Raw genomic sequence first — 25,000 nt, 5'->3', positions numbered from 1 at the left:
TAGATCAGATCTTTGTGGTAAGACAGATATGTGAGAAAGCTATAGGAAAGGGGAAGGATGTTTTTTGGGCTTTTATGGATCTGGAAAAGGCTTATGATAGGGTAGACAGAAAGGCACTGTGGGAGGTTATGCAGATATATGGGATAGGAAGAAAGCTTTTGGGAGCTGTCAAGAGTTTTTATGAGAGTAGTAGAGCTTGTGTCAGGATTAGAAATGGAGAGAGTGAGTGGTTTGAAGTAAAGAAGTTGTTTACTCCCTTCCATGTAAAGATTGTAACCTTTCATACATAGGCCAGACTGGGAGAAACCTAAGAACAAAATTGAATGAAAACAACAGGTCTATTAAGTATGGTCAAGAAAGTTCAGGCGTGTTTCAACACGGGAACAAATTTAATCACTGGATGGAGTGGGATAAATCTGATCTTATTTATAAATCAGGTTCAGAAGGAAAATGGTGGAATCCACTTTAATTGAATATTTGCCCACGATGAATATTTCCAAGGGTCAGTGGACCCAAGATATAATATCAAGATTATTCATCACCAAACAAATTGTGTGTGTGTGTGTGTGTGTGTGTGTGTGTGTGTGTGTGTGTGTGTATTCACTTGGTCTTTGGATCACGTGTTGGACTCGTGATCGACAGCTATTTCCCTCCTGGAAGAGAGCTCAGAGCTCGTAGGTCCGATCTATGGGTAGTGCTATGACCTTGCACACACACACACCCCCAACTCCCCGCCCACGAGAGTTGGAGTAACACCCCTCAGCGCTGCGATACTGATATATTATTTCAGCCCCGGGCGAGGATCGAACCCGGACCTCCGTAGTGGCAGGCCAGAGCTCTAACCACAGCGCCATGAGAGGTGTGTGTGTGTGTGTGTGTGTGTGTGTGTGTTTGTGTGTGTGTGTGTGTGTGTGTGTTTGTGTGTGTGTGTGTGTGTGTGTGTGTGTGTGTGTGTGTGTGTGTGTGTGTGTGTGTGTATTTACCTAGTTGTATTTACCTAGTTGTATTTTACGGGAAGGGGAGCTATGCTCGTGGGGTCCCGTCTTCATTTCTCATTTTATCTAAACAATTTTTAAATTCATGTATTGTTTTTGCACACACCACTTTCTCATCTAACTTGTTCCAACTGTCTATTACTCTGTGTGGAAAGCTGTTCTTTTTCAAATCTCTTCTATAGCTGTCTTTTTTTATTTTCTTTCCGTGTCCTCTTGTATTTCTGTCATCCCATTATATCAGATTCTCTCTATCAGTAATTTCTATGCCTTTCATGATTCTGTAAATAGCTATCAAATCTCCTCTCTCTCTTCTTTGCTCTAGTGTCTGTAGTTTAAGTTTTTGTAGTCTCTCTTCATATGATAGTTTTGAGAGTGTTGGTGCCAATTTTGTAATTGCTCTTTGTATTCTTTCAAGTTTTTTTATACATTTTTTTGTACTTGGTGACCATATCGTTGCTGCATATTCCAATCTTGGTCTTATCAGGGTGATTAGGATTTTCTTCACCATTTCTTCATCCAGGTATGTAAATGCCACTTTGATTGTTCTTATTAAATTATAAGTTTCTCCAAAAATCTTATTTATATGTTTCTCAGGTGACATATTATTCATAACAATGACTCCCAGGTCCTTCTCATTTTCTACTTTTTTTTATTCCTTCTTCTCCCAAATTATATGATCCTGTTATTCTGTTTTTGCTTTTTCCAAATTCCATTATACTACACTTTTTTGTATTGAACTCCATCTCCCACTTCCTACTCCATTCTTGTACTTTATTGAGATCACTCTGTAGTGATTCACAATCCTCTTCAGTTTTCACTCTTTTCAGTAGTTTTGCATCATCTGCAAAGAAGCTCATATAGCTTTCAATTCCTTCATCCATATCATTAATATATATAGCAAACATTATTGGGGCCAGAACTGTTCCCTGCGGGACACCGCTTATTACTTCATTCCATTTTGAGTGCTGGTTTCTTATCACTACTCTCATTTTTCTCTCTTGCAAAAAGTCTTCCATCCAATTTAGCAATTTACCTTGTATTCCTCCTTCATATTCTAATTTCTTAAGCAACTTCTTATGTGGTACTTTGTCAAAAGCTTTTTTTAGGTCTAGAAATGCACAATCAGCCCATCCATCTATTTCTTGTATTATATCTATTAGCCTTGAATAGAAACATATTAAATTGGTGACGCATGATCGTCCTTGTCTGAATCCAAATTGCCTTGGATTTAGTACGTTGTTTTTTTTCCAAGTATTTTACCCATCTACTTTTGATAATTCTTTCACAAATTTTTGCTATTGTACTTGTTAGAGAGACTGGTCTATAGTTGGTAGGTTCTTCTTTATTTCCTCCTTTGTATATAGGTACTATATTTGCTTTTTTCCAATCTTCTGGAATTTTTCCTTCTTTCAAAGAACTGTTTAGTATGCTATGTATTTTGTCTGCCAGTTCATTCCTGCATTCTTTCAGAATCCAGTTTGCTATTTCATCTGGCCCATGCGATTTTCTGACATCAAAATTACCCAAGTGTGTCAATATTTCATTCTTTGTTACTTCTATTTCTTCCATAGGGGGGACTTTTTCTTTCCACTCAATCTCTTCAGGTTGTATATTTTCCCTTGTAAACACTGATTTAAAATGTTTGTTCATAATTTCTGCCATTTCCATTTCCTCAGTGTATTCAACTCCTCCTTGTCTTAATTTCTCCAAGTCCTGTTTGTTTTTCAGTTTATTGTTTACAAATCTGTAGAATAGTTTTGGTTGATCTTTACACTTTTCTATAGCATCTTTTTCATATTTTCTTTTTTCCTCTATGCACTTTTGTACATATTCATTTCTATAACCAGTATATATTTTCCATTTTTCAGGTCTTCTGTCTTTTTTCCATCTGGTCCAGGCTTTGTCTCTTTTGTCTTTTAACTCCCTACAACTTTTGTTGTACCAGCATTTTACATATTCTTTTTCTTGTTTTTGTCTTGGGACATACTTTTCCACTCCTTTTTTGTAAATTTTTGTCAAAATATTCCATTTCTCTTCCACTGATGTTTCTTCTTTGTATATTTCTTCCCAGTTTTCTTGTTGGAAGAATTCTCTTATTTTATCAAAGTTTGTTTTTTTCATACATCATTCTTCCTTTTCTATATTGTTCATTTCTTTTCATATATTTTTCTTCATTAAGTTCCAGTTCAATCAATATGTGGTCACTTTTACCTATTGGTGTTTTATATTCAATCTTGTCCACTATTCTAGGTTCAGATGTAATTATTAAGTCTAGCCTCGATGGTTCTTCTTCATTTCTATACCTAGTGTTCTCTTGTATCCATTGTGTCATTGAATGGTCAGTAATCATCTCAAGTAGAGCATTTCCCCATGAGTCATCACCACTCTTTACTGTCATTTCTTCCCAGCAGATTTCTTTGCAATTAAAGTCGCCCATCATAACTATTCTTCCTCCGTCTTCCATTATTTTAGTTAATGCTATCTTTGTGTCCTCTAACATACTTTTATGTTCACTCTCCTCCCATGAGGCTGTTTTCGGAGGCACATAATTGATCACAAATTTTCTGCTCTTCTTATCTCTGTCTTCCACTTCTATCATAATCATCTCTACTGTATTCTTTCCATATATGACACCTTTCACGTTTATATCCTTCTTAGTCAGGAACATAACTCCACCCCCTTGTTTTTTCTCTCTGTTTCTAATCCAATAATTGTATGAATCATGTCCTACGCTGTTGGGTGGTAGTGGGCCTTTTAATTTTGTTTCTACAATTCCCATTATGTCCGGTTCTTTTTCTTTCAAATAATCATTCAGTTCATTCAATCCTGTTATCAATCCATCTATATTTGTGTAAGACGCTCTTAGTTTTCTGCCACTTCCATTGTGTTCTCTGTTTCCCTTATGTTTTTCTTTAGTATGTCGAACTGCTTTATTTTCATGTTCACTACTCTCCAATAGAATCTCTCTTTCTCTGACTCCGTTCTTTCCTCGTTTTTTGCCTTAGCTTCAAGTCTTTTCTGCTTTTCTGCCTCTCTTTCCTCCTTATTCATTTCTCTTTTTATCCATACCTTTTTATATTGATCATTTGTTGCTAGTTTCCCTGTTTTGGATAGAATTTTCTCTGCCGTTGTTTGTGACCTGAATTTAATCTTAATTGGTCTGGTCTTATCTGTACTATACTTTCCGAGTCTAAATTTTTCCTCAATTTTCTTTATAATTTCTGGTTCATCTTCGTGGACTAATTTTAATAAACTGCTTACTCTTTCATTTTCCTCCTTGATTCTTGCGGTTCTCTCTGGGTTATGTTTCTCTTCCATTCCTAATATAATTATACATTTCTTTTTGTCAGCTAATTCTCATACTATATTCTCCTTCTGTCTCATCACTTTAATAACTGAGTCTTCATTATGTTCTTTCAATTGCTGTTTGACTATGTCAGTGAATGAAACCTTATTCCCTTCTTGGGTTGTTCTCCAATTTTTAGCTTCTTTAGCTATTGTCTCTCTGTTTTCATTACTATTCTTCTTCAATTTCTCATTCTCCTCCTTTACATTTCCTAACTGTCTTTTTAGGTCCTCTATTTCTTCAGTTAAGTTTCTGTTTGCCTTCTCTAGTTGTTCCAACCTTTCAATTCTCTGGAAAATGGAGTCAACATTACCTAACTTACGTTCCAAGTCCTCGATCACCTTATCAACTCTCTCCTCTAGTCTTATCAGTCGGGGGGGGGGGTTGTGTCCCCCCCACCCTCTTTAAATCCCTGGAACATATTCTCGTCACTTTCTACTGTATTGCTCCTCTCTATACTTCTAATCTTTACATTTTTATTTGACATTTCATCATCGCTCAGTCTTTTGTTTACCTTTCGCTTTTCTGGCTGGGCCAAGTCTACTCCCTCCTCATTTCCTTCCATTTCCCTCAGTAATCCTTCCCCTTTTCCTCTTTCCCTACTTTCCCACTACTCCACGAGCAATTTCCCCCCCACCCTGTAAAAACACTAGGCACTTCTCTTTGCGTTGGGATCCACAGACTTCAGTTTTCTTCAGAACATCATCCAAGCCGTCCATTCGCTGAAGTGTGTGTGTGTGTGTGTGTGTGTGTGTGTGTGTGCGTGTGTGTGTGTGTGTGTAGTTTCCTAGTTGTATTTTGCGGGAAGGGGAGCTATGCTCGTGTTGTCCCGCCTTTGTGTGTGTGTGTGTGTGTGTATTCACCTCGGATCTGCTGCAGCCTCTTTTCGAGACAGCCAGACACCACCCTACGGCAGTGAGCTCAGAGCTCATTATTAGCAGATCTCTGGGTAGGTCTGAGACCACTCACACTCCACACACCGGGAATGCAAGGTCACAACTCCTTGACTAACGTCCCGTACCTACTCGCTGCTAGGTGAACAGGGGCTACACGTGAAAGGAGACAAACCCAACTTGTCTCCGCCCGGCCGGGGAATCGAACCCCGGTTCTCCGGCTTGTGAGGCCAGTGCCTTACCAATCCGCCACTGGGACGTGTGTGTGTGTGTGTGTGTGTGTGTGTGTGTGTGTGTGTGTGTGTGTGCGTGAGTACGTGTGTGTGTATGTACATATATACATATGCATATCTAAGGGACAGGGAAAGGGGTGACTCAGGTTATATGTCCTTGATGAGCCTCTTTGCAGACGACGCTAAACTGTTAAGGAAAGTAGAAACTGAAAAGGACTGTGAAGCACTGCAGGAAGACCTAAATAAGGTATGGAACTGGAGTCAGAAATGGGAAGTGGACTTTAATACTAAGAAGTGTAGCATAATGGAGTTTGGAAAACAGCAAAAACAGAATATCAGGAAAATATAAAATTGGAACCAAGGAGGTAAAGAAGGAAGGATCCGAAAAAGATTTGGGTGTAATTATCACAAACGACTTGTCCTATGACAAACAGATTAACAAAATTGTCGGAGAGTCTTACAACTTGCTAAGATCGACAAAAGTGGCATTTGCATACTTGGACGAGGACATGATAAAAAAAAATATTGGTTACATTGATAAAGCCTAGACTAGAATATGCGGCGATATTGTGGTCACCCAGTACCAAAAAGAATATAAAGAAAATAGAAAGAATCCAGAGAGCAGCAATAAAAATGGCACCTGCACTTGCAAACTTATCATATGAAGAGAGATTGGCTAAACTGGAGTTGCCGACGCTGGAGCAAAGAAGAGAGAGAGGTGACCTATTGACCATCTACAGAATCATGAAAGGCATAGAGATACTCGATAGAGAGGACTTACTAAACTAGGACAAGAGAAGCACAAGAGGGCATGTATAGAAAAAAAAAACAACATAGCTACAGATGAGAACTGAAGAAAAACAGTTTTCCACATAGAGTAGTGGACACTTGAAACATACTGGACATGTGTGTGTGTGTGTGTGTGTGTGTGTGTGTGTGTGTGTGTGTGTGTGTGTGTGTGTGTGTGTGTGTGTGTGTGTGTGTGTGTGTGTATGTGTGTGTGTGTGTGTGTGTGTGTGTGTGTGTGTGTGTGTGTATTTACCTAGTTGTATTTACCTAGTTGTATTTTATGGGAAGGGGAGCTATGCTCGTGGGGTCCCGTCTTCATATCTCATTTTATCTAAACTATTTTTAAATTCATGTATTGTTTTTGCAAACACCACTTTCTCACTGTGTGTGTGTGTGTGTGTGTGTGTGTGTGTGTGTGTGTGTGTGTGTGTGTGTGTGTGTGTGTGTGTGTGTGTGTGTGTGTGTGAGGTGGCTGAAAATCAGGAGTTCTTGGTGATGGGGGGACTCATGGTGCGAGGCTACGATGACACCCTGCAGCGGAAGACTAAACGACGTTGCAAGCTTGTATGTCAACCAGGCCGTGGGATCACCGATTGTACCCAGAGCATCAGGGAGCAAAGGCGGACGAACACGGTTACGATTGTTCATACGGGAAGTAACGATGTGGGTAGGGTGAGATCAGAGGAACTTGTTCGGAATTACAAGGTCATTCTTCAAGAGATGAAGGAGCGTGGGAGCTGTCACGTAGTCTGTAGGATCCTTCCGAGGGTCTACGCAGGCTCGTGTTGGAACAGTAGAGCCATAGAGATCAATAAGAGGATATCACGATTGTGCACGCAACTGAAATACCACTTGCTATCTCTTTTCCAGGCGTCATGACCTTTACGCTTCTGATGGGATCCACCTTAATCGCAGAGGCAAAGATGTTCTTACAAACCTCATTGTGGGAGTTTGTAATGAACTAGTTCCTTTTTTTTGGGGGGGGGGTATAACCTCAAACGGAAGGGGAAATAGAGTGTATTGGGGAAAACAGAGTAGGGTATAGCAATAATGTAGAGCAATATGTCCGTGTAGGACAAAATATCATTTTAGGATATAATGTCGGTAGATGACGAAATATTACATTTGGATGTAATGTCAAAGCACAAAATATTTCTTTGTCGCGGCTCGTGCCGCTTAAATTCTTTTTATCGGCTTAAGAAACCTGCACAGCGAAGCTATAGCGATAATCCCATACCACACTCCTGGTCATATGGCCATTTCCCGAAGGTTGAGTGTGTTTTGAATTTTCCGCCAAAATCATCAGAAATGTAAAATTCCCGGCTCTGTGCAGGCATGTGCATTGTCGACCCCACCTCCCCCTCCCTACCCCCTCCCTTCTTAGCCGGCTCGCTTGAGTCGTCACTTCAATGAGAAATGAAGGCTTCGCCTGTGGGAGGAGGGAGGGACCCTAAATCTGTGCAGGTTTCTTAAGCCGATAAAAACAATGTAAGCGGCACGAGCCGCGACAAGGAAATATTATCGGCTGAAAGAAACCTGCACAGCGAAGCTATGCATGAGACGAGGACAGGTGGGAGGAGAGGTCAAGCCTGATTCAAACCGTTATTAAGTGTATCTTTCCTATGGGAGACTTATTTATTTTATCACTCAGTAGAGGGGAGAAAAGAAACGTCAAGTACCCACACCGAAGAATGTGACATGCACAGCATTGCACTGTTCACACAATGCGTAAATTATACGAAATTCGTATCCTGTTCAGCGTTTCCTGGCCCCTCCCCACTCCTCGGTCGCCCTTTGCCCCCTCCACCCCCTTTTTTTTCATGAGATGAGAGGGAGCTGTTTCCATGGCGACACATGGGACAGGGGCGACCGAGTGGTTGAGACGCCGTGTCCCCAAGGGAGTAGTCGATGTCCAGCCCCTAGGTCCCGCTCCCGCTCCACAGAGTGGGTGCGGAGAAACGCCAGCGATGCCACGAAGTCCCTGATGCTGTGGGCGTGTGGGGCATGGCCCGGGTCGGCTGTCTCCAAAAAGCGGAAAAGCAGGTGCGCCCGGGACCTCGGGGTTAGGGGAATCCTAAATTTCGAGTTGTAGAAGAGATGATCCTCAGAAATATCTTCCGTGTGCTCCACGTAGTCTTCGAACGCACGGACCGGGTGCAGCGGATGTGGGCGTCCTCCCTCCCGGAAGGATTGTATTCTGAGAGGGCCAATCATGTCGTCCGCTTGGCCGTTCCTGGCTAGGAATGTTGGTGATGGAGAGAGGGTTAAGGCCGAGCTGTCCTCCTCCAGTTTGGAGAAGGACGGGTGGCGGGTGATTGCCGCCAACTGTGAAGCCCTGTAGTCCGTAGTCAAGGCGAGCAGAAAGACGACACGTTGAGGGAAGTGTTCTTCCTCCATAATGGCCCTTTCGAACGCCAGGTACTGCAGAAGACGATGCAAGGACCAGGCCAGGACCGGTTGATGTCTCGGCTCTCTCGAGGCGCTGATCCCCTTCATTAGGAGGGTTCGCGCCCTCTGTGGCACTTGGATGTTCATGCCAAAGCGTAGCGGATCCGTGAGGGCTGTATAGTGAGGCAAGATAGTCGCCGGTGCCCTGTTGGTTGAGGCAGCCAGCCAAGTCAGGAAGTCCGGAACCGTGCTGGCGGAGATGGTCACCATTGCGTGTCTCCGAAGGCAGTTCCGGAATCTCTGCCAGCAGGACCCACACTGCCGCACTGAGGACGGAAGGTGAGCTCTGATTATCTTGTCTCCTGCCTCTGTAGAGAAGAGTTGGCTGAGAGCTCCCCGTAGAAACTCCAAGTATCAAGTTGGAGTGACGCTTGGAGAGGTGCGGTAAGGCTGTTGGCTAGGCAGGCTGACCCCAGTAGAAGGGGAGAAGGGCCCCATCTCATTAGCTCCCCGAACCACGGCTGGGTTGGCCAGCAGTGAGCTATCAGGAGGACCTGACCCTTGAAGGACCTGAGAGTCTGCATCACCTTCAGGAGGACCGGTGTCGCTGGAGGAGGAAAATGAATACGTACTTCCAGCTGTTCCAGTCCTCCGTGAAGGCGTCTGGGCCTCCTGTGCGTGTCCTTTGGATGCAGGTGAGGTAGAGGGGGAGCTGGGTCGTGTTTGGGGAGGCAAACAGGTCCACCTCTGGGGTGCCGTAGCGGAGGGAGAGCGACTGGAACACTTGTGGGCGTAGTTGCCACACCACGTAGGTCTCCTGAAACCTGGATAGAGCGACCGGCGTAGGGCCCCCGACCGAAGCCACGGACGCAACAAGCTGTGGAGTGCTGTGGGTATCGGCCCGGGCAGGTCACGCGGGAGAAGCAGTATGCTCCTGTCGACCTCCCGTACCAGCCGTCGGCGCCCCAAGCGGCTCAGTGGAAGGGCCGGGGTGGTATGGGATTATCGCTATAGCTTCGCTGTGCAGGTTTCTTTCAGCCGATAATATCATAATGGAATGTAATAATAGTGGAGGACAAAATATCAAGTTGGGATATAATGATATTGGAGGAAAAAATATCACGATGGTATACAATGATAGTGGAGGACAAAATATCACAGTAGGATATAATGTCAGTGGAGGACAGAATATCATTTTGGGAGGGGATGCCGGACAGAATGTAAATGAACGACGGGTAGCCGGTGTGGAACACTGTGACGTAGGGGGGCAAAGTATACATAAGAGATCGAATGACGGTGAGGGACCAGATGTCTGTGATGGGGCAGATGTCCTTGAGGCACTGAATGTCAATCAAGGACCAAACGTTGATATAGAGCAAGTTGTCAATGAAGAACAAAATTATAATGTAAGGCCTCATGTTGAAATACAAAACGTGTCAAAAAGAAATCACCATGAGTTTCTTAATAACATGTACTTTAATGTTCGTAGTATTAGGAAAAAATGCAGGCGTATGTCATAAGTAAAAATCTCGATATGATAGGAATAACTGAGACATGGTTAAATGGTAAAGAGTTTGAAGCTGAATTTGATATTGCGGGATTTAAACACTTTCATCAGAAAGGTGGTGTTCTGTTGTACGTTAAAAGCAATGTCCATGCCTGTGTTTTAGAGAAAGTAAAACAGGATGCATATGATAGTTTGTGGGTAGAATAAACCCAAACAAATGGAAAAAAAAAATAATAATGTGGACGTAATATATAGGCCAAAAACATTATCTTTAGCAGACGACAAACGGTTGTTTCAAGAACTGTCTAGTTTCTGCAACCGGGACCTACTGATAATGGGTGATTTCAATTTTACTGGCATTGATTGGATGACCCTTGAACATGGCCATATCGGTAGTCACTTGATAGATTTTCTCAGTGACAATTACCTAGTTCAGCATGTAAAAGAGACATTGAAGCTTACTCGATCTATTGATCGTTAGTGAAACTATTGTAAATAGCGATCACAACTTAGATTCAAACTGCTATTTTTTTTTTTTTTTTTTTTTTTTTTTTTTTTTAGAATAGATACTTGTGTATCTAAAATATCCAATATCAGTAAATCTCACTTCATAGGACTACGTCGGGAGCTTCACCTTACAGATTGGGAGGCAAAATTAAGCTAAAAACCTGTGGATCAGTTGTTGGAAATATTTCAAAATAGGCTTACTAAGGTGATTCATACATCCCGTTTGAGGACAGACCCCCCCCCCCACACACACATATCAGGCTCGCCCAAAATGGCTTGACAAAGAAACTTAAAAGAAAGTATTGTTAAAAAAAGAGACAGGCTTATAAGAAATACAATTGCTCGGGTGCACCTAATGACTATCAAAGTTCTGTAATAATACAGAGGGATTTAAAAAAAATGGAATAAAAACGAAAACGACAATACGAAATGAATATCGCAAATCCAAAGAGGATCCCAAAGAATTCTATAGTTACATTAGAGATAAAAAGGTTGTTAGGAATTACATTGGCCCACTATTATCTGCTGACGGTCAATTTGAATATTCAAACAAAGGAATGTGTGATATTTTAAACAATTATTTGAGCTCAGTATTCATAAACGAAACACCTCAAAGTGAACTCCATACCTGTGAGAAATCTAGAGTGAACTTATTCATTACGGTAAATATAATCAAAGAAAAAATTAAAAGGTGGATAGAGAAACTCAAAATTAATAAAACGCCAGGGCTTGATGGCTGGCATCCAAAAATATTAAAGAAAATGGAAATGAGACTGTTGTTCCATTAGAAATTATTTTCAAGAAATCCATCATATCCGGAGATGTCCCAAGAGAATGGAAGCTAGCTAACATTACTCCCATATTCAAAAAAGTGACAAAAAGAAACCAAATAACTACAGGTTTATAAGCTTGACTTCAATCATAGGAAAAATAATGGAAACTATCATCAGAGATGCTATCGAACATCATTTAGAAAGTAACTGTTTGATAAATGATAGCCAGCATGGATTCAGACGGAAACGTTCTTGCGTAACTAACTTACTCGAATTCTACAACACAGTCATCTCGAATTATGACAAAAGAAACAATATAGATTTAATATATCTAGACTTTGCAAACGCTTTTGATACCGTCCCCCACGTAAGGCTACTTATTAAATTAGCTTCACGCGGACTAATTGGTTGAATTATCGAAAACAGAGAGTTGTTTTAAATGGCAAAACTTCTAGATGGAAAAATGTTACGAGTGGAGTTCCTCAAGGTCCCGTTCTCGGGAATGGCAAATGATCATTTGAATCAATTAGATATTCAAGAAGATTTAGATAAATTACAGCAATGGTCTGAAAAGTGGCTGATGAAATTTAACACAAGTAAATGCAAGGTTATGCACATAGGTAAAAATAAAAACACGATTACAAGTTATTTGGAAATTCGTTAACAAAAGTGGATAGTGAAAAGGATCTCGGCGTAATTATCAGTAAGATCTCAAATCATCTAAGCAGTGTATTTCAGCCTCTGAGAAAGCAAATGAGATTCTAGGACTGATTGCGCGATCTTTTGACTTCAAAACTCCATCTCTCATTAACAAGTTATACTTGTATAAATCGTTAGTTCGTCCACATTTGGAATATGCTGTTTCCATATGATCACCGAATCTCACTAAAGGTATTGACATATTGGAAAAAGTACAACGGCGAGCCACAAAACTGATTCCAAATAAATCATACGAAAATCGACTAAAACATATGAATCTGTTTCCCCTAAAAAGCGTAGACTCTGAGGTGACTTGATACAGGTTTTTAAGATTCTAAAGGGAATTGATAACATCAAAAGTGACCAAATTTTCACACTGAATGAGAACCCGACAAGAAACAATGGTCTCAAACTGTCAGGAAATAGATTTAATTTGGAAGTGGGTAGAAACAACTTCGCCAACCATGCAATGGCAGTGCAATGTAGTTCAATTTAAAGTTTTAAGATTCGTTTAAGTAAACACCTAAGCAAGATGCTGTAATGACTGCCATTTATTTTATATTATTTGTTTATTTGTTTGCTATTGTCTGTTTATTGTTATTTGCTTGATTTTCATTTATTATTCATCTGTCAATTTATCATCATTTACTATTTACCTTTTTATTATTTAACTAAACCTATGCATTTATTTATTCTATTTATTGATATTTATATTATAATAATTGTATTTATTTATTCTTATTCATTTGTCATTATTATAATTTTTCCGCATCCGACCTAGTTATTGACCAAAAGGTCTCCTGTCGGCATGCTCTGCCTTTGTAATTCTTTGTAAAGTCGATAAATGAGCAGAGGCGGAACCAGACAGGGAAACTACCTAGAAATGAGGGAAGATGGTGCAAGTGCATTATCAGCCCACGCCTCCCATCTTCCATACCCCAAAATGGGAGGCGTGGAAGAAGAAGACCAAATAGATAGAGACGAAATAGGAGTTTGCAGTAGTGACAATGCAGAGGTTGGCGCTGTCGTGCGAATCAATTAACAAAAAGACTTTGTTTAACAGTGGACTACGAATTGCCAGTTGATTGATAGATTAACTGGATGCCAGACGATTCTGTTTAGATGAGGGTGAACTTGAGGGAGATTTGGGTCTCAACAGATCGAAATATCGTTTTCTTTAACAAGTATCCTAAAGTAAATATTATTTTAGCAATAGACGAAACAAAGATATATAAGATATATCATGTGTAAGAGATTAACATTACTGTATCCAAAACAACATTCTTCCACGAGATAATTCTTACTTTATTATTATTATAGATATTTACCATTTTTTATGCAGTTATTCTACAAAAAATTTCCTCTCACGGTGCTTCCTGCCTCACCCGACCGCAGGATGATCAACATGGCAGATCGAATAATTAGCCGAATATTCGAAACGGACATGTGCGAGGATTTTGCAAATGAATTTTGCCAAACAACCATCGTCCCACCCAGCAACTGCAACTCCCATTCTCAATACCGGACTACCGACGGCACCTGTAACAACCTCATTAACACCGACTGGGGCAAATCCAGCCGTCGTCTAGGGCGTTTCATTCCCCCTATCTACGAAGACGGTAAGTGTATATAGTGAACAACTCCACAGATGCACTCGAATTTATAAAAACTTGCTACCGGGTAGTGTAAACCCCCGTATATATATATTTTTTTCTCATGAGCTTTCCCGCGGTACAGTTAGGAAATTGAGACAGACATTCAGGGATCATAATTTGTACTTTACTCTATTTCTATGGAGAAACACGTTAAAATATAAGAGATCCCGAGTACTGCAAGCAATCACAACACACTATAGCAGCAGCACGTAGTACTACTTTACGTACTATATACTGCATCGGTTAGGCTCGTCTATCTACAACTGTGCAGCACAATGAACCATCAAACGATAGACACAACAGTGCCTTGGTAACCTGGAACTGATATATTTTGTGGATCACATCAAGGCATTTGAACAATTCAGAGTGTGAACAAGATTTTACGATCCTGAACATTATTTTATGCATGATGATGTAGCTTGATGACCGAAATGGTCTGATTACTATTACGCTATTTGTATGGTCAACGTAAACCCACTGCAGCAAAGGAACGAGTTTCCGTACAGGGTGCTACCTAGTCTTTATTATGGTTACTGATTGGCTATTCTTCTTATCTCCTTGACACCTCCCCTGAAATGAAAGGGGTATCGTCAAATTTTTGCTGATGCACAGGCATCAAACAAGATCATTTTTACACGTCTAGTACGTAGGTAGGTCCTGATAAGGTCGTCTAATAACTTGTCATTTCCTTCCTAGGTAATTCTCTTCCTGGTATGATTAATCTTCAACATAGTGGTATACTTCCTGAGTTATGTTAGGTTCATGTTAGACTACTTTATTCAGTTCAGGATTTCGATCGATCGAGAGTCCTTACTCTCAGCTGAAAAGATCAGTCTTGCAGTCCGAACGAAGTCTGGAAAAACGGTCACCGTGCTTAAAGGGTTAACGTTCAGTTAATTGTATAGCACTCCATTGGATTTGGTCTGGCGATCTTCAAGCATGTGCCCGGCGTTATTAGACTGGATATTCGTATACATTACCAAATTTTGTCTTTTTCTGTGCACTAGAGGCTTGGGTGTATGTGCAACCAGGTTATTTGGAGCAAAATGAATAAGGGCCAAATAAGAATAGGTCACTTCGGAAAGAAAACAGGATATAGTGTCATGAAGAGGTTGGAGCAGGCCACAATGCCGAGACAAATTGATGTCTTTGAAGGAGTGAAAATTTAATTTTTTATCTTTCTAGCTGGCAGATGCTTCCGGAGAACCCACCTCACATAATGTAAATTTGTAAGAGCTGGGGTTCGACTGCATCTACCAGCCAGAGGTCCTTCCTTAATGAAGGTTACCATTAGAGGTTGTAAAGGACAATTTTGTAAGAGCAAGACTGGCTGCATCTGTAAAAGGGTAATGTTTGTTCAGCAAGGAAGGGAGTAGGTAAGTGATAGGTGTGAGTGGAGAATGGTTTTGAATGGACGATAATTTGTCACGGCTCGAAAATATTTCTCCTTGTCTTCTCTACAAGTGAAGTGACGAGAAGGAAGTGTTACCATGTAAATTAAGTGATGGTTATAAACTACCTTAGGTTGTTGGGCCCTGCTGTGGTGCTGTGTCTTGCTGTATTGTATTTGACCTGGGCAATGAATAGGGGCCAGGGATGGCCCCTCACAAACAATGAACTAAAATATAGGGAAAATAGAGGGGTGTTAATGGCCCTTCACCAACAGCGAAAGTATAGGGGAAACAGGTGGTGTTGGATGGGTGTGGGATGGGTGAAGTGATTGCTACCTCCCTCATATGGGATAGACAGACAGACAGACAGACAGACAGATAGATAGATAGACAAATACGTAGTAACTGCAATTCTCACAGAAAGCGACTTTGTGAATTTCAGATTTCTGTGCAACTTCTAAAAGTATGCACCTGAACCTTTCCTCCTAGATCCAAGGGCCCAAGTATACAGAAGGAAATTTGGACTATTCGATAGGCACTAACGCCATCTTCATCACGTCCCACAATATGACGGTAGTTTCTTGGTGCCTCAGATATAACGGTGATTTACACGACAGATGGCGTAAAGTAAGATTAGAGCCATGGGTCCTGGCCTACTAGCCATGGGAAAGTGAAATTGACATCACCACGCTACATCGTCATCCCTCGTAAGTGAGGAACTGTCACTTAGTTAAATAGAATAGCCTGGCACCAACCAGAATAAAATGAAAAGGATACCAATTGGTGCGGAAAATGTTAAACCCCGCTCTCTGCTCAGTATGTTTATTTTCCAAGAATCATGCAAGAAACTATAGATACTTGTGACTGCATATAGTCAGTGTTGCCACATGTAACATTATCCCAGGACTATACTAGTTATACTTGCCGGCAACTGTACACTCATGAAGGAGCTGGAAGCAGAATGGGAAAAGGGTGGAGGATGTTTGGAATTTTTAAGGTGCACCCAGTCTGGAATGTGCAGTACAGTACATCAATGCATATGAAAAAAGAGACACGATGGAAACTGTTGAGGTGATTGGGAGAAGTGAAGATTAGAGCTAATTCTTTAACGATTTATATTACCTTGGGAACAATGAGACTACAACAACTGAACTTCATCCTTAACTCCCCGATAACCTTAACATCATTAACTCGTTAACTCCCCTTATACTACCTAGGGGAGCCACAGAAATAAATGAGACAAACTGGCGAGAGCCACCTCGAAAGTAAAAGTACTTCATGCTGAGGAGCTTGCGTGTATGTGCTGCCAAAAATGAGTGTTGGGTCATGGAAGGCTGCTGAACCCCTAAGGTAATGAGACGGCTCTATCAGTCCATGAAACTGTCACGATTAAATCATTTGACACGGCGAGGTATTTAACGGGTTTTATTCTGATTAACATCATGCATTTTAGTTAAAGTGAGGTGGGCAAATCAGGTAGATATAATCACTTTATACATCGTGGAATTGCTGATAAGCAAATGCAGTATCCCTCGTTCGTAAATAAGTCTAACTGTAACTGCCTAAATTTTGATTACAAATGTCAGTTGCTTCATATGTAATATGTAAACGAGTTATGTAGCTATGTAGTTTTTATGTCTGCATGTGACTGAAACCCTTGTTGATATACTGCGTTTTTTAAAAAGAATAACAATAATAATAATGGAAAAACGGAAATGGAAATCATGACGTACAGGGACTTAAGGAAAAAGGAAGAAGAGAAAAGGCTGCAGCATAAAAAAAAGAGCCTATTGTGGAAGAGGAGGCGAAAGTGTACACATGACGGTGGGTCACGAGGCGATGGAAAGTAAAAGTGAATGGGACGAGAAGGAAAACCATGGGGCGACATCCGGAAAGCGCAACGCCTCACGACGGGAGTATACACGTGGAAGTAGGTCATGAAGTAAAGGAAAGTGAAAGTGAATGAGGCAAGGAGGAAAAGTTGGGAGGTCACAGCCGGCAGGCACAACGACGACCATCTCTAACAACCACCAGTACAACACCGCCAAACAAGAGTTATTAAGTGGTAATCGGAGGTAGTGGGTAAGTGGGTAAGGGGTCTCGGTGAGGCATTCCAGGTATCAATCTAACTGTATTTACTTATCGTAATATACAGGAAAAGGGCTATAATCGTGAGACCCTGCCATTTATTCTCCAACTATCATGCTTTTTTCACAACTCCAAGAATACTTATATGAGTCTTTAAGTAGTTCTGGTTGTTTGGTTCTTCCTTATCTGCTCCAAAGAAACGCTTCTTTGGCGATGTTGTGACACTGGTTAAGAACGTGAAAGATTTTATCTTCTTCCCAATATTTTGGATGATTTTAAGTTCTTTATAAAAAGATCTGGGTCAATCCTGTGTGCTCTCAAATGTATAGAAATAAATACAATAAATTTCTGGGTTTTCTGTAAACATTATACTTTAAAATTCTCTTATCCCTAAGTACTTCTACATTTAAAAAGGCAAAAAATTATAATTTTCCACTTCATAAATTAACTTAATGGAAGAAACAATGTGGGTTCCGAAAAGACGCGGAACTATCGACATGGTATTGGCTGCCAGACAGCTCCAAAAGAAGAGTCAGGAACAAAATGTCCACTTATATTCAACCTTTGAGGCCTACAGTAACTTCGGCCTCACGATCATCATAAAGAGGACCATAGTAATACATCAGCCAGACTCAGGAAAACCATACGTCGAACCCAATATGGACAGCGGTTGAACGCGGTGGACAACGCGGTCCTCGACGAATGCTCCTCCCTTAGGAAGACTCCATAGAACGTGTGAAATTAAGATGTATCACGCTAGAGACGAATGTCAAGATAAACTAAGCCACAGCTCTATAGCTGTGAGACGTGGATGATTTACCAATCAACCACTTCCATACCACTCACCTCAGGAAATTCTTTAGCATAAAGTGTCAAACTAAGATACACGACACAGATGACCTCGCCCGTGCCAACCTGCCCAGTATCCACGCCATCCTGATAAAATCACAGCTTTGCTGGGCAGGTCATGTAATGATATGGCAAAATCCTACTAGGCAAGCGATTCAATGACTCATTAAAAACCACACTGAAGGTTTTCTACACCAACATTATTGAATTTCTTAGAAATATAAAATTTATTCATGTGTCATTCAACCTTTATTTTAAGAATTAAATAGTAATATCTTTATTCACTTCTTAGAAATATAACATAAATATCACGAGTGCGTCAATTTTGTAGTCGGTAAACCTATCCGCTCCGACGAAGACGGAGAGAAGGAGGAAGATAAGGCGTCTATACTGCCTGAGGTTAGGTTAAGTATGGTTAAGTTAGATAAAGTTAAGTAGGTTGATTATCATCTTCAAAACCCACAATATACAACAAAGATGGCGTCAGTTCTTGTGTCGTGTTGGATCGATCGATCGTACTTAGAAATTAATTAAAGTTATTATTTGCTTCTACTAACATTCTTTTTTTATTATTATAATTGAAAAGGGTGCCCTTATATATATATATATATATATATATATATATATATATATATATATATATATATAATATATATATTCATATGTCTATGTATATATATATATATATATATATATATATATGTCTATATATATATATATATATATATATATATATATATATATGTATATGTATGTATGTATATATATATATGTACACACACACACACACACACACACACACACACACACACACACACACACACACACACACACATATATATATATATATATATATATATATATATATATATATATATATATATATATATATATATCAGAGAAAGAAAATGGCGACCCTGATTACCTCCCGAATCACTATTTACCACGAAATGTACATGACCTCGGTTAAAATGGTTGATTCCTTAGCTACGAAGATGTCAAGACTACAGAAATTGTCAAATCAGCCTGGTGACAACCAGAATGAAAGGAAAAGTGCCAGCCGCTAAGGTAAGGGGAAGTTGCAATCCACCACAAAGTTTATAACACAGCAAGTCAAAACAGATTTTGCAGGCATCGAAGAGGCTTTGGTGATTTCCACGACCTACTTGGCAATAAACCGACAACTATTACTAAACGAATCCTCGCCCTATCCACAACAGAAGTTGGCTAACCTTGACGGTCTGACGGGAGTGCAATGGCATTTCCAATGGGGAAATTGCATAAATTGTGTTCAGCACATCAGTAGGAATAATGTACCCCCGGTGGGATGCACCCCTCAGATTCATTGAACACTTATGGCGGATGTAGGAATCTGTACTCATCAAATTGAGTCTGGCTAGTAGACATGCAGGAGGTTGGTGTACAATCGCCTGGGTCTAGAGCACACTCTAGTGAGTTAATTGTACATCCCGTTGAGTCCCCCCCATTCTACTACCACCGCTTACACCCCCTCACCCAACCCCCTAATACTGCCCTACTAATCCTGCTATGACCCTATTTCTATAGACTGATGTTTCAAGATGTGGTTATACGTTGTAGTACAGCACTACCTTGAGGGAGTTAAATTCATGCACGAACACGACGAAGGTATATTTGATTTATTTAACCTGACGTAGATTTTCTTATTAATGTTAATGAATAGTTGTTTTTATTCACGTGTACCTGTCACTTATATTTTTTTCTTCTTTGCTTATGTAAGGTTAACTGAATAGTCGCCAGTAAACAAATGTTGAGTTAAATAAATGTAATGATTGAATCAAAACAAAAGATGAACAACGAATGTCTTCACCGTTCCGCTTCCTGTTGATATAATCACATTGATGTTCGGGATTCAGTAACTTCTACCAACCATCCCATTGTCATCGGGTGCAAGACTAGGGCAACACTAAGCATGTTTTCTTCGATAAATGCAGAATTTTAGGTGTATAGAGCCTACTGACTCTGGAGAACGAAGACGGTCCCAGGAGATTCTGGAGGTTTTACTTTACATAATTAAGTCAGTCTTATCTGAGAGTTGATCCTTTGATGTTAGCAGGTAGGCGTAATTATCTTAATGATTACAAGGTAAAAATCCCTGCAGAATTCATATCGAACAGGCTTGTACGAAAGAGGAGACGAAGATCAGCACGAACACATTTGCAGTCTTAGAACCCGCTGTTAATGGGACATTTCTGAAGATTCTATTATAATGACGGCGTAGACCACTGGCCACCCTACATACATATATATATATATATATATATATATATATATATATATATATATATAAAGTTCTAGAGTAGATAGTGAATAAATTTGCACCAAAAACATATCTCACCATAAATTATGTGGCAAGGAGATGAAATTACTGCCACAACCTCCTAATCAACAATGAACTCACAACCAATGCAATAATTGGTGCCCCTGTTGGATCTTCTTCACCTAACTTTCAAAGGTATTGTCTCTTGTGTTTAAGGGAAGTGCGTCACTGAATGTGGTTAAGCACTGTTCAATGAGATCTAAGCCTTGGACTTTAAACATATAGAAGATGATGACAAAAAAGTGAGAATCCCGTTAGAAGATCACAGGATCGAACCTGTTTCGTGGGACTGATATCCGAAGGGAAGGAAAATCTCATGCAGCTACAAGGCAGTCACCACTTAATCTAATATTAAGGTATGGAGTGGAGTAGTATTTTGATCAATCAAGAGATTGCTGATAACGTAATGAAATTCAATACTATACCAGATAAGATAGTTTAGGTTATAATACACTAAAAATAATTCAGGTTTATGCAACAAAGTCACACAGAAAACACAATGAAATTGTATCCTATGATTATGTTAGTCAAGTAATAATTTACTAAGAAAAAATATATACACGTTGGTAGTCGGTAACTTCAGTGCCAAACTGGGGAAGAGCATGAAATGTGAATCGTACGTTTGGAGTGGGTGAGACTGACAGATGAGGTTAGATTTGTAGAGAATTACAAATTGAGAATAATGAATAATTTCTTTCAAAAACATGTAGGTAGTAAATGGACTTAGATAAATATAAATGGAATAACTATGAAAAAATAAACTTGATGCTCATATGAATAAAGTAGTGACCACAGATTGGTGGGTCGTACAGCTGAAAGCAATTTAGAGTTGAAAAATACTAGGAATTCTAGTTGGGATTTAAACTAGATTTAAAGCTTCAAGAAATAACGAGGACACTATCAAAAATATAAGCTGTAGTTTATTAAATATAATGATCGGAATCGGTGGAGAAAACAGGGAGTGTAAAAATATTAGAGAACACAAAATAATGAGTGAATTAATGAAAATAAGGACTATAGAGATTAAAATCAGGAAGACCAAAATAAAGAGAGAAGAATTAGACAGACATATCAATAAAAGAAGAGGTCAGAGAAAAAAAGAAGAAGAATATGTACCATATAGAGTAAACTATTAGGAAAGTAAAAAAAAACTAAACAGCCCGAGCGCCAACTAGCATTTGGGAGGCAGCAGATGATATCTTAGGAAGATAAAAAGGAAGATGCAGAGTCAGAGTATAAATAAGTAGAATAATCCTATCATCAAATACCACAATTGAATAAGTAAATGCATCTATAAAGAGTAGTTGAAAATAAAAAGTGGCGTTTGCACTACGGAGTAAACAAGGAAAAACACGTGGTGGAGATGGTAAATCGATAGATCTTCTGAGGGATGTAGGGAAAGATTTTTATCATAGATTACTTGAACTACAGAATATACCCAGTTTTCAGGAAAGCTTTCATGAATCATGTTATGATTTTACTTCACAAGAAAAGAGACCGATTAGTTTAGTTATCAAATGTATGAGAAATATTTTTAAATTTCTTACAGACTAAGAAAATTTTTAGATGAAAACCAGCCAAGAGAACAGGCTGGCTCTAGAAGCAAATATTCTACTATAAACCATTTGCAGATAAGGTATTAGTTAATCTAATATATATATATATATATATATATATATATATATATATATATATATATATATTTATATATATATATATTTGTGTGTGTGTGTGTGTGTGTGTGTGTGTGTGTGTGTACACTAAACCTCTCCGTTTCTCTTCTGAAAAAATTACAGTACTAAATTATATGTGCAAACACTATGCAAACGAGTACATTGTAATGGTTCTACAAACCACTTATGCGAAAGGAGCTATTGTTATTCGAGTGCGTAAGCATACAGAAAAGAGAGAGATCGACAAAGGAGCACAAGGAGAAGCAATTTCAGCCAAGCTGTTGACAGCGTGCCTGGAAGAGACTTTCAAATAGTTGGGAAGGTAATATTTCAATCACTGCAAAAATGTGGAAAATATGATGAGTGATTTGAACAAAGTATTGGAATAGGTTTAAAGATGAATAAGAGTAAAATACATCACTCAAAAGTTCAAGGTAACGATTTAATTATTATCGATGAGGATAAAGTAGAAAAAGTTAAATATAATTATGTATGCATAGCCTATATCCGTCCTTTCACATTACGAAAATTGACATTTTTTCACAATGCCCTTTACTCCTACTTCAGATATCCTAATATTTTGAGCTTTTCATGCTTGCCACTCAAGACTTTCCTTATATTACCTCAAAAAGACTCCCAACCTTTTCACTGCAGAATTTGTTTTCCCCACTGAATAAAATTACCTGATGACAACTAGAATACAGGTGTGAAGTGTAAAATGTAACAAGACGGTCAGCTGAGAATTATCCAACCTTTTTCTGCAGACGTATTTTTCCCTCAACAACACAACATCACCTCAGGTGGCAGGTAGAATGGTGCAAGTCGTATCGTTTTATTATTCTTTATCAAATAATTCCATCAAAAAAGGAGACGGCAATCCTCATAAAATGGAATATCGAGCCGTCTTTTTATTCCCAGCCTGTCCTCTCGTTTGAATAAAATTGCATGCTCTTAGTTAGAACAAAAATGTCTGCAGAGCACGTACTTGGGTTGGCCCTTTGATATAGAGGTGATACCAGTAGAAGTGAACGAAGTAGCTTGGCGGCATCCGAAATGAAATGGAAAACTCTCCTTGTGCGAGAGAGGTTAATCGAGTGAAAAATACTCCTTTGATGCAGAAGTGGTTGTGGTGAAGGTGGGAACATGCCACGGAAATTAGCAAGATGAAATTGGCATCGGCCTCAATAAAAAAGTTCCATCACTCAGCCTCCTCGTAATTCCAGAACATATCCCTTGATAAACTATATCGTCGAGCGATCACACCTAGGATGAAAATTGTCCGATAACCATATCATTATCTTTATGGGTGTCAATTGGGGGAAAAAGCCTTGGTATATGTATGTATGTAGAAAATATATATTGCCAGCTATATAGCACCAGGAAACAATTGTATTCAACTTAGAGAAATACTTCGGGGTAAATGGGCACAGTTCAAGAGGCGAAAAGCATGTGCCATGAAATTCGAGGATGAAGCTCTCATAAATTAACGTTTCGCATAATCTTGACCGAAATACCACTGCACGGTATGGGTATGAGCCCTTCTAGACCAGGATCGTTCTCCCTACTCCCCAAGGGTTTACTTTAGTTAGACTTTGTTGTTAGTATCTGTGTACCTGAGAGAGAGCAGAATGTCGTGCAAGAAGCAAAAGCTTTTTCTTCACCTGCATTAACACCTTGACGTTTTGCCCTGCTGGGTAAAGAGGATTTTAGTCAATTTAGGGTAATCGCTAGACTAAATAATCAATCTTGTTTTGGTGTTTAGTGTATCACTTTTACATCTGCAAATGAAGTTGCAGAGATGGCCAGAATCTACCAGTAGCTGCAAAACTGAGTTATGATTAGCTTGAGTCTAAAGTCAAGTTACTCGTATTGATAAATTATCCTTTCTTTGGTTTCTTCTCCACCTCTCTGACCCTCCATTTTCTCCTATCTTTTTTTTACACCCCTTCCTGATCCCTTATCCTCTCCCTCGTCCTTTCCGTTTTCACGCCACTGTTTTCGTTCTCGTTCCCACTTCCCTTCCTTTCTCTCTACTCCACCACTTGACCCTCCTTATCACCCTGTTCCTTCACCTTTTGCTCTCTGCCCTCGAACCTAACCTGCAGTGGTGGGTGAACTTCGTTTGACGGGCACCTCTGGCAACCGACTACCCAACGCCCGTGACGTGAGCCTCTCCCTCCACACGAGTTCGGGTAACGAGAGAGAGTCGCAGATCAGCCTCTTCGTCATGCAATGGGGTCAGTTCCTCGACCACGATCTCATCCACATCCCCGAGGAAGAGAAAAGTAGTAAGTTCCTCTTTCGCTTTCTCTCCAATTGTCTCTCACTGTCTCTTGTTATATCGCTTTTCTAGTCGCCACTCTGCGTCTTACCGGTCTGCCTCGCTCTCTTGCGTCTGTTTTCTGCTTGTTTACTGTTCTTGCTCCCCAGTATGTCTACCTTGTTGCTTGTCTGCTGCCCTTTTCCTCCCATGTACGTCTTGCTGTATCTCAATCCTTTAGAATTAATTGGAAAACCAAACACCCTATAAAAGACCAATTGGTCTGTGGATCTCCTTTGATGTACTAATGAGTGTCTCGCCACCTCTTCCTTCACCAGGAGGTGTTCCCTTCGACTGCTGTGGTGTGGACCGTGGACATCCTTTGTGCGCCCCGATCGATACGCTTAACCGTCAGGACACTGTATCCAGGGAAAATAACCGTAACTGCATCCAGTTCGCTCGATCCGTCACCGCGCCCATCACATCCTGCCAGTTTAGTAAGTGGCCGAGTTTATATGTCTGTGCCTTTGTGCACTCGTGGGATCTCAGCTTGCGTCTGCCTATGTGCGCAGGGATGAGGTTTTCATACCTGATA

At 40.0% G+C, this 25,000-nt stretch overlaps 1 protein-coding gene across 1 annotated transcript in view; it reads left to right on the top strand.

Moving 5' to 3' along the window:
• LOC143018694 (salivary peroxidase/catechol oxidase-like) overlaps window positions 1-25,000 on the top strand; it is a 74,506-nt gene that overhangs the window by 5,141 nt on the left and 44,365 nt on the right. Inside the window, exons 2-4 of the mRNA XM_076174283.1 lie at window positions 13,526-13,749; window positions 24,251-24,433; window positions 24,744-24,902. Of these exons, the coding sequence (XP_076030398.1) occupies window positions 13,526-13,749; window positions 24,251-24,433; window positions 24,744-24,902 (566 nt within the window). The remainder of the gene's footprint in view (window positions 1-13,525; window positions 13,750-24,250; window positions 24,434-24,743; window positions 24,903-25,000) is intronic.

Source organism: Oratosquilla oratoria, chromosome 3 (genome assembly GCF_046742065.1).
Source record: "Oratosquilla oratoria isolate Oo_2021 chromosome 3, ASM4674206v1, whole genome shotgun sequence".
NCBI lineage: Eukaryota > Metazoa > Arthropoda > Malacostraca > Stomatopoda > Squillidae > Oratosquilla > Oratosquilla oratoria.
The sequence above is the reverse complement of the archived record's forward strand: the minus strand, read 5'-3'. Positions and strand labels throughout refer to the sequence as shown.